At 41.9% G+C, this 11,177-nt stretch overlaps 1 protein-coding gene across 1 annotated transcript; it reads left to right on the forward strand.

Annotated features, from left to right (window-relative positions):
• Nucleotides 1-6,612: 6,612 nt before the first annotated feature.
• On the forward strand, nt 6,613-10,061 carry LOC149210994 (uncharacterized). The gene is made up of 6 exons (XM_089399160.1): nt 6,613-7,155; nt 7,240-8,537; nt 8,673-8,814; nt 8,950-9,405; nt 9,499-9,860; nt 9,956-10,061. Exons 1-6 carry the CDS (start codon nt 6,613-6,615, stop codon nt 10,059-10,061), a joined length of 2,907 nt encoding a protein of 968 aa, XP_089255286.1.
• The last annotated feature ends 1,116 nt before the right edge of the window (nt 10,062-11,177 follow it).

Here is an 11,177-nt window from a genome sequence, read left to right on the forward strand (position 1 = left end):
AAATGTAATTTTCTCGTCTACCCGCTCAGATTCCCCTCTCGAACATTACAGATTAGCGATTTATTCCATATAATTTCCAAATCTACCCTGAAACACTGGCAGGAATTATTGAATATTCACAAGCTGTCAAACATCCATTGAATAACTCACTTATTCATGGAATGTTCGAACCTATTTCTTGCGTTTTTCTTTCTCTTTTTTTTCTTCCCGAAAGAACAAAAACGATTTCTTTGATAGTGAAAGAAAGTAGAAAGTACATTTGCAAATATGCGATCCATATATCCAGAGAGTACAGAGTCACGGGGGAGCCAGAGGGCTGCCAGAATAGCCCAGTCGAAACTGTCTAAAATGATTGATTAGATAAAATAAGCACTGTCTAAAATGATTGATTAGATAAAATAAGCAGCTAAATACTAGCATAACGAGATAATTAGTAGTACAACAAGACAAAAACACAATATACCTAGCTAGACAAAAGCATGGTAAAAGCGGAAAGATGATGAGAGAAACAAAGAATAGAGTGAACCCCTTCAGAGATCGCAGCAAAACATCTATGACAAATTCCTGGAAGTGGATTGTCACGTACCCATGTAAATATGCCTATGCCTAAGTACAAATGTAACAATGGCAATTTAAATTTAAATTTAAAGATAATAAATTAATCAATATAATTTTTATACTTTCTAATGGTATTTTCACCATTAAAATAATTTTTATTTTTTTATTAACATATGACAATGGCTAACGAGCCTGCCATCTGCTTAGTTGCATACTCTTTAAGCCGATAACACAGGCATGCGATGATTAGATAAATAAAAATAACGACGGTATGTTATCCGGTTAAGGAGTATGCAGGTAAGCGAACATTTAATGCCTTATAACAGGGTTTTTAAGGCTGGTAAACATACCATATGTTTTGTCCTTCTCAATTTGTCCAACATTTAATATGACAGATACTAACTGAGCTTATATTATTATCATGTTACATTTCAAGGCTATTACAGTTCTTTAATTAGTGCGCATTTGACATTACATTTGATGGTCATTTGAATTAAATGCTATCTTAAATCCTGAGGGGGCGATATGGCTGCCTTAGATTTGGTGGTACTAGTATCAGAGATGAGGATATTGCAAAAACTGCCTTCCGAACACGCTATGGGCACTACGAATTCGTAGTGCTACCTTTCGGTTTAACCAATGCACCTGCCACTTTCATGTGCATGATGAATAGCGTGTTTCACCAATTTTTGGACAAGTTTGTGCTGATATTTATCGATGACATATTGATATATTCTCGTTCCCGGCAGGAGCATGAAGAGCACCTTAGACTGGTGCTGCAAACTCTCAGGAAACATCAGCTTTATGCTAAATTTAGCAAATGTGATTTCTTTAAAGAGGAAATTCAGTATCTGGGGCATGTAATTACAAGTGAAGGAATTGCGGTTGACCTCGAGAAGATAAAATCGATTATGGAATGGCCTACGCCCAAGGATGTTTCGGACATCAGGTCTTTCATGGGGTTAGCTGGCTATTACAGGAGATTTGTGGAGGGCTTTTCAAGAATAGCCTATCCTATTACGTCATTGCAAAAGAAAGGAAGGGCATTTAAATGGACAGCAGCGTGCCAGCAGAGCTTCGATCGCTTGAAACACCTACTTACCACCGCACCAGTTTTAAGCATCGCAGATCCTAATAAGGAATACGTGGTATGTACCGATGCAAGCAAGGAGGGCGTGGGGGGAGTGTTAATGCAAGAAGGTAAGGTAATTGCGTATGAATCAAGAAAATTGAAGGAACATGAGCAGAGGTATTCTGCCTATGACTTAGAACTAACTGCTGTAATTCATGCACTTAAGATGTGGCGACATTACCTTCTCGGAAAGAAATTTCTGCTGTTAACTGACCATCATAGCTTAACGCATTACTTCAATCAGCCAACTTTGAATGCGAGACAAGGCCGTTGGGCAGATTTCCTCAGTGGATTTGACTTCGAAATAAAACACTTAAAAGGCAAGGAAAATCGAGTGGCAGATGCCTTAAGTCGGAAAGTTCATTGTTTATGTGAACTTTCAGCTAGCCGGTGGCGGAGTTCGTTAGTAGAAGAAATAAAAGTAGCAGCGGACAGCGATACAGCATATCAGCAGTTGAAGCAGCAGCTACAGCAGTCTGTCCATGGACAGTTACAGCAAGAGTACACACTGGATAATGCTGGATTGCTGTATTTCAATAAGAAAATGTATGTACCTAATTCCGAAGATCTTAAGAAGCTGATCCTGGACGAATTTCACACCAGTCATTATGCTGGTCATCCAGGTTACCAGAAGATGATTACAGCACTCAGGAAAGAGTATTACTGGCCAAGGATGAAGAGGCAAGTGGTGGAATATTTGGCAAAATGTCTGGAATGTCAGCAAATTAAGGCTGAACACCAACATCCAGCAGGGCTGTTACAGCCTTTGCCTATTCCGGAATGGAAATGGGAAACCATCTCCATGGATTTTATAACTGGTTTACCAAGGACAAAGAAGGGTAATGATTCTATTATGGTCGTAGTTGATAAACTAAGTAAAGCAGCACACTTTATACCTGTACAGTCTACCTACAAGGCGGTACAAATTGCACATCTGTTTATGCAGAATGTTTTTCGCTTGCATGGAATGCCAAAGATAATCATATCGGACCGTGATGTGAAGTTCACATCTATTTTCTGGAGAACCTTGTTTGCTGAGTTGGGTACCCAGCTGAACTTCAGCACAGCTTATCACCCGCAAACTGATGGCCAAACGGAGCGAGTCAATCAGGTATTAGAGGATATGTTAAGGGCAAATGTGATGCTCAAGCCTAATCAGTGGGAAGAATATTTACATTTGGTGGAATTTGCTTATAATAACGGGTATCATACCTCCACTCAGTTAAGTCCCTTTGAGGTTTTGTATGGGCGGAAGTGCCGCACACCCTCAAGTTGGAGTGGGCTAGAGGATAAATTGTGTTTAGGTCCGGAAATGTTAAAAGACATGGAAGAGATGGTGAAGAAAGTGCGGGCAAACTTAAAAATTGCACAAGACAGACAAAAAAGTTTCGCAGATAAGAAAAGAAGATTTGCAGAATATAAAGTGGGTGATCATGTATTTGTAAGAATTCAACCCAGAAGGAGCACACTACAGTGGAGCGGGTGCGCCAAGCTGGCTCCCCGATATTTTGGACCATTTCAGATTCTAGCTAGAGTGGGGCCGGTGGCTTACCAACTTGCTTTACCCAGTCACATTAAAATTCACAATGTGTTTCATGTTTCTGTTCTAAAGAAATATGTATATGACCCTAGACATGTCATTCAATGGCAAGATGTACGGGTAAGAATTGACTCGATTGGTTTGATTATACAACCAAACTTAATGAAAATTGACTAAGTGTTGGTTGTTTGCAGGTCGAACCGGAAGGCGGGGTCCTAGTCGAACCGCAGAGCATTCTCGACCGGAGAGAAGTGCGGCTGCGGAAACGGGCTATTACCCAAATTAAGGTGCTGTGGCAGCATTACGGGCCTGAAGAGGCTACGTGGGAAGATGAGGAACTCTTCAGAAAGGCCTATCCAAATTTTTTTAAAGAGAATGGACCTCGGGACGACGTCCAATCCCAGGGGGGGAAGATGTAATAACCCTGACAACTTGTAATTCCAGTAAAAGCTGTGGTAAAAACAATATGGATGACAGTTTGTTGTTTAAAAGACATTATTAATTGTTAAAGAAAATACAATGAATTATTTTTTTTACACATGTGTTGAGTGAAATGCTGGCAGTCTCCAAAAGGAGGTTTTCTTTTCTAATTAAAGAAATTAATCAGTTAAGGAACTGAACAGAAAGAAACTGCCTCTCACCCTGAAGAGGGTTGGGAAGGAAAAACCTCTGGGCTGTTTGGGAACAGGCAGAGGGAGATTCCGAAGAAAAGAGAGTGCAGAGTGAAAGAAAAGGGTTATGTCTGATTGTGATCAGATGACCCAGCACCGTGGTGCATAAGTCTTGTTGAGGGCTGCAGGCCTGCAAGACCGCTCGGGGGGAGAATCCAGTGCAGTGGATCTCATGGTTGGGAGGTCAAGAGCGTAAACTCTACAGGTGACTACCGAAAACAAAGCATTCTTGTGACCGCCTCCAGGTACGCTTTCCAACTTTAGTTAAGAAGGTTCAGGTACTGAATGTACTTAGTTGTATTTTAATCTTTAAAGTTGCTGTATGTAGGAAGTATAGTAAGTTTATTATTATGGTTAAGTATTAGGAAAGAAAACTGTGACGTGTGGAAACAGTCATACAGTCTATATAGAGACTCTGTAACTTAATAGCAAGAACAGAAAGATTAGTTCTGATGACAATATAGTTAGAAAAGTATATAGATTTTCTGTTGAAAACTATTACTATGGAAAGCCGAGGAGGCTGTATAGTCTCAAAGATTAGGTAGCATGACACAGAATACCTCTATATACATCAAGTCAATTAATAACCCTGCTTGACATGTAAATCTCAGCAGTATAAACAGAAGAAAGTCAGGGCGGAACACCAAGACAGAACGTATTCACATTTGAATCAGTACATATGCACGATACAGAGACAGAAAGACTCTGAGGATAACCTTTAACTTTCGAATAACTCTCAGATGCCAGTAATTATTTATTAACATACAACGAAAAGAAAAGACGGAGTACTCATAACCATGTTATAAAGATGCAGTAAACCCTAACCAGGGATGAAATGCGATTAACCTTCTTTTACCAACCGAGAAATTAACCATAAACCGGAATCAAACAAAAAGATAATCCTGTAGTCATGCAAAGGTAGGACTGTGCGCGGAAGAGGGTTGGACTACACATCCATGGCCGAATGCGAGCCTGCCCTCTACGCTTGGTTATAACGACAAACCAACAGCAGTGCTGTGGAGCATTACATTCCCATAAACCATAACTTTAAACCAGAAATAATATTTATATATCCATGAAACGAGTAAACAATGGAAAAGGCAGCGCGTAGCTGGAACTCGTATGAGTTATTAAACCTTGGCATGAAATACTTCTAACGGATTGTGACCAAAACTAAACCTGAGGAGTGATTATGACCATAAGCAAGATAAATATGTAACTCTGAAAATACAGTCACCGAAATAAACTATGCATACAGAAAGACAAGTAATATTGCTGCGGCTAGGGTATTAACCGTATAACCAGCATAACAGACGAAGCTGTTGATAAAGAACGGCATTGAAACAAAATATGGAAGCATATATAACATCTAAAGTTCAACTGGATATTAGATATATTCAGAATCCAAGTCGGGCCAAAACCCTTAACAAAACCAGAGAAGTCAGACAGCGCCGAATGGCCAATATGTACAGTTATACAAACTATTATAAATACAGATTCGAGCCATAACTGGAGGTACTCGATACATATACAAAGTTCTGAACAGACATTCAACAATAACTGTAATGAAGGCATCAAGCCATAACCTAGGCGTAGTGGAAAGCTATCAGTTCAGTCAAGGCCGTCATGCGTAGCTGCATGAGGGTTGAACCGTTCACCAACCTGAGACATAGGTAGAGACAGGCTGTCTCAGCTATGTAGAAAACCCATGAAATATAACTAAAGGTATGTAAAGAGAACAAGAAGGGGACGGCTTACCTGGGTACTCTCGCTGTCGTAGCAGATGAACCAGCATGTTACCCCGCATCTCCACCATCGATCGAATATACCCTGCAGCAATTAAAATTGAGCAGGAGGTCATAACCAGCTAAGTAATTACAGGAGCTTCGAATCAGTGAAACAATCGTTAATGAACTGGAAGAGGTGAGACGTACCTGGTAATGACAGAGGTTCGGTGGACCAGAATAGCTCAGAGAGTCTGGAGGATACAGAATGAACCCGCGAATGTAGCGTGAACCAGCAAAGAGAACTGATAGCTGAGCATGTCAAATGAACTATAACAAAGACGTTTAAACCTTTATACCCACGCCCAAACCCTAACCAAGGCAGGACCGTCCGATCATGCCCAGCAATCTCCACCGTTGAGTTTGGGCGGGAGGCCGAGCGTGAGTCCCGGAGCTGGTCAACCCTCTCGGACCATGTGATCTTCACGTGATAAGGGGCCAGTTGGCAGTGGTAGTGTTGAGCTGGCATTCTTACTCTGCCAAATGGCAGTAATCACCAACCACCGCCGTCAACTCATTTGTACCATCACGTACCAGTAATAAAGTGTGTGCAAAGAATATGGTAGAACTTAACATCATATGTATAACCGAGCTGTCATGTGTTGAAATTAAACTATGACTCTTTTACACCAAAACATTACCATATGTAGTAGATGAGTTAGACGTAGGTGGGTGGCAAATTAAGATTTCAATGGTAAGGTTAACGTGTCATAAAAATTTTTTTTATGGCTGTATTCTTTGATTATAGAAGGGAGTGTGACAATGTGGTATCAGAGCCAGAGTTCCAAAACTGAGACCTCTGGAACAAGCAATGGGAACAGAAGAACAATTATCCTATACATGTGAACAGAACAATGTCATTAATCATGTTTCTTGTGTAACCAGGAACATATCGAGATTTTCAACAGCTGACAGTTATACAGCAAGATGGAGGAAATGCCGGGAGCTGGCGGCATCCCACCAGACAATACCGGAATGTGGGTTCAGCTTGGTGCTGAGACACGCAGTACTAATCAAGCAATACTTCAAACAGTTCAAGAACTGAAGGGTGAGATGGCCCGCTTACGAGAAGACAATGCACGATTAACCATGGAACAAGAAAGAATATTGAAAAGCCTATCTGAAAAACAAAATCCACCCTTACCCAGTCCTAGTGCGGAGCAACGAAGAGGCACTGAAGAACGAAACTATGCACCTGAGTTTTCAGCAGAACAGGAAGACCATTCTGACAATGTGCAAGAGCAGCAGGCTACCAAGAAACAGAAAACGGAATTACAGGGAGAATTTCGTAAAATCAAACCCCCGCTTTTTGATGGAGAACAAGAGGAAGCGGCGGAAGCATGGCTGATCAACATTAATAAATATTTTCAACTGTATGAATATGATCAAAACCTGAAGGCACGTTTGGCCATATTTCAGTTGCAGGGCAAAGCCACCCTGTGGTGGGAAGAGATTAAAATTGTGAAGGGTGTAACTGAGCAGAGCATAACCTGGGAAAAGTTTCAGAAATATTTTAAGGAGAGGTATTTAACTGAGCGCTTTTATGATGAGAAGGCGCGAGAATTCCATGATTTACGTCTAGGACAACAATCCATGGATGAATTCATAAATCGCTTTACTTCACTATTGCGTTATGTGCCCTACATAAAGGAGGAGAAGGCCAAGGTGCAAAGGTTTGTGAGTAGTTTGCCAGCTTACATAAGAGAACGAATTGAATTTGATAACCCCCGAACCATGGACGAGGCAATTAGGAAGGCCAGAATTTGTTACCAGCAGAATAAGCAAAAGGGAGAAATTTCGAGCAGAAAATGGAATGAGAGAAAAGGTAGCAGAAATGTCGGAAGCAACAAGGGCAGCCGCGGAAATGGTAGTAAAGGGGTTGGGAAAGGGCAGTGGAACAGAAGCACAAGTAAGGGTACCCTCCGTTCTAAGCCCAACGAGAGCAGGATGAGTGAGCTCCCTGCTAAATCAGAGGTTGAAGGAACCAGACCTCCAGTTCAATGTTGGGTATGCGAGGGGCCACACTATGCTAGGAACTGTCCACAACGAAAAAGAACCGATCAGATATCTCAAGTCCATGAAGCCTCCACTGTAGGAGATGTGGCACGCAGCGTACCAAGGATCAACGCAGCCTTGGAGGACCGACAGGCAGAATATCAACCTTCCATGGTGGAATTCGAAGGTAAGATTTCAACCCTTGCTGTAGCTGTGCTTATCGATCCAGGAGCTACTCTAAGTTATGTTAGTCCAAAAGTAGTGGAACATTGTAAGTTACCATCTGAAAAATTTAAAAACCCATGGCTAGTCCAGTTAGCTACGGGAGCTAAAAGGCGAGTTCTAGCAAAAGTTAATAACTGTGCTTTCAGTATAGCTGGACAGCCTGTGACAGCGGATTTGAATGTGCTTCCATTGGGCTCTTATGACATCCTTATTGGCATGGATTGGCTGGAAAAACACTGGTCACTGGTGAACTGCAAAACCAAGACCATATACTATAAGGATGATGTGGGACAGCAACAGGAGTTACAGGGAATTAAACATCCTGTTCAGATCCGACCCATCACTGCAAATCAGCTGGCCAAATGTGTAAGAAAGAAATGCCAGATTTACGCCGTACAGGTTGGTTACGTGAACCAGAAAGATAAGATGTCTGCATTAAATGACATACCAGTGGTGCAGGAGTTCACGGATGTTTTTCCTGAAGATATCCCGGGTCTACCCCCAAGAAGAGACATAGATTTCACTATTGAGTTGATACCTGGGGCAGCCCCAGTATCAAGGGCACCATATCGGATGAGCATACCGGAGTTAACGGAATTGAAGATGCAGCTCCAGGAATTGCTGGATAAGCAGTACATTCGACCTAGTGTGTCACCTTGGGGAGCTCCAGTTTTGTTTGTGAAGAAGAAGGATGGGACCCTTCGCATGTGCATAGATTACCGACAGCTGAATAAACTCACGGTCAAAAACAAGTATCCTCTACCCAGAATAGACGAACTCTTTGATCAGGTGAAAGGAGCAAGGTTGTTCTCCAAAATTGATCTGCGATCTGGTTATCATCAGATCAGGATCAGAGATGAGGATATTGCAAAAACTGCCTTCCGAACACGCTATGGGCACTACGAATTCGTAGTGCTACCTTTCGGTTTAACCAATGCACCTGCCACTTTCATGTGCATGATGAATAGCGTGTTTCACCAGTTTTTGGACAAGTTTGTGCTGATATTTATCGATGACATATTGATATATTCTCGTTCCCGGCAGGAGCATGAAGAGCACCTTAGACTGGTGCTGCAAACTCTCAGGAAACATCAGCTTTATGCTAAATTTAGCAAATGTGATTTCTTTAAAGAGGAAATTCAGTATCTGGGGCATGTAATTACAAGTGAAGGAATTGCGGTTGACCCCGAGAAGATAAAATCGATTATGGAATGGCCTACGCCCAAGGATGTTTCGGACATCAGGTCTTTCATGGGGTTAGCTGGCTATTACAGGAGATTTGTGGAGGGCTTTTCAAGAATAGCCTATCCTATTACGTCATTGCAAAAGAAAGGAAGGGCATTTAAATGGACAGCAGCGTGCCAGCAGAGCTTCGATCGCTTGAAACACCTACTTACCACCGCACCAGTTTTAAGCATCGCAGATCCTAATAAGGAATACGTGGTATGTACCGATGCAAGCAAGGAGGGCGTGGGGGGAGTGTTAATGCAAGAAGGTAAGGTAATTGCGTATGAATCAAGAAAATTGAAGGAACATGAGCAGAGGTATTCTGCCTATGACTTAGAACTAACTGCTGTAATTCATGCACTTAAGATGTGGCGACATTACCTTCTCGGAAAGAAATTTCTGCTGTTAACTGACCATCATAGCTTAACGCATTACTTCAATCAGCCAACTTTGAATGCGAGACAAGGCCGTTGGGCAGATTTCCTCAGTGGATTTGACTTCGAAATAAAACACTTAAAAGGCAAGGAAAATCGAGTGGCAGATGCCTTAAGTCGGAAAGTTCATTGTTTATGTGAACTTTCAGCTAGCCGGTGGCGGAGTTCGTTAGTAGAAGAAATAAAAGTAGCAGCGGACAGCGATACAGCATATCAGCAGTTGAAGCAGCAGCTACAGCAGTCTGTCCATGGACAGTTACAGCAAGAGTACACACTGGATAATGCTGGATTGCTGTATTTCAATAAGAAAATGTATGTACCTAATTCCGAAGATCTTAAGAAGCTGATCCTAGACGAATTTCACACCAGTCATTATGCTGGTCATCCAGGTTACCAGAAGATGATTACAGCACTCAGGAAAGAGTATTACTGGCCAAGGATGAAGAGGCAAGTGGTGGAATATTTGGCAAAATGTCTGGAATGTCAGCAAATTAAGGCTGAACACCAACATCCAGCAGGGCTGTTACAGCCTTTGCCTATTCCGGAATGGAAATGGGAAACCATCTCCATGGATTTTATAACTGGTTTACCAAGGACAAAGAAGGGTAATGATTCTATTATGGTCGTAGTTGATAAACTAAGTAAAGCAGCACACTTTATACCTGTACAGTCTACCTACAAGGCGGTACAAATTGCACATCTGTTTATGCAGAATGTTTTTCGCTTGCATGGAATGCCAAAGATAATCATATCGGACCGTGATGTGAAGTTCACATCTATTTTCTGGAGAACCTTGTTTGCTGAGTTGGGTACCCAGCTGAACTTCAGCACAGCTTATCACCCGCAAACTGATGGCCAAACGGAGCGAGTCAATCAGGTATTAGAGGATATGTTAAGGGCAAATGTGATGCTCAAGCCTAATCAGTGGGAAGAATATTTACATTTGGTGGAATTTGCTTATAATAACGGGTATCATACCTCCACTCAGTTAAGTCCCTTTGAGGTTTTGTATGGGCGGAAGTGCCGCACACCCTCAAGTTGGAGTGGGCTAGAGGATAAATTGTGTTTAGGTCCGGAAATGTTAAAAGACATGGAAGAGATGGTGAAGAAAGTGCGGGCAAACTTAAAAATTGCACAAGACAGACAAAAAAGTTTCGCAGATAAGAAAAGAAGATTTGCAGAATATAAAGTGGGTGATCATGTATTTGTAAGAATTCAACCCAGAAGGAGCACACTACAGTGGAGCGGGTGCGCCAAGCTGGCTCCCCGATATTTTGGACCATTTCAGATTCTAGCTAGAGTGGGGCCGGTGGCTTACCAACTTGCTTTACCCAGTCACATTAAAATTCACAATGTGTTTCATGTTTCTGTTCTAAAGAAATATGTATATGACCCTAGACATGTCATTCAATGGCAAGATGTACGGGTAAGAATTGACTCGATTGGTTTGATTATACAACCAAACTTAATGAAAATTGACTAAGTGTTGGTTGTTTGCAGGTCGAACCGGAAGGCGGGGTCCTAGTCGAACCGCAGAGCATTCTCGACCGGAGAGAAGTGCGGCTGCGGAAACGGGCTATTACCCAAATTAAGGTGCTGTGGCAGCATTAC

This window comes from Pinus tabuliformis, chromosome 1_2 (genome assembly GCF_031772625.1).
Source record: "Pinus tabuliformis cultivar Carrire ecotype Pingquan chromosome 1_2, CPIR1, whole genome shotgun sequence".
Lineage (NCBI taxonomy): Eukaryota > Viridiplantae > Streptophyta > Pinopsida > Pinales > Pinaceae > Pinus > Pinus tabuliformis.

What these genes read in the sequence shown, in the direction of transcription:
- LOC149210994 (XM_089399160.1), top strand. Translation starts at nt 6,613, where the DNA reads ATGGAGGAAATGCCGGGAGCTGGCGGCATCCCACCAGACAATACCGGA. An exon ending in AGATTAAAATTGTGAAGGGT is followed by an intron (nt 7,156 to 7,239) that starts GTAACTGAGCAG and finishes TATGATGAGAAG; the next exon opens with GCGCGAGAATTCCATGATTT. An exon ending in CAGGAATTGCTGGATAAGCA is followed by an intron (nt 8,538 to 8,672) that starts GTACATTCGACC and finishes TCCTCTACCCAG; the next exon opens with AATAGACGAACTCTTTGATC.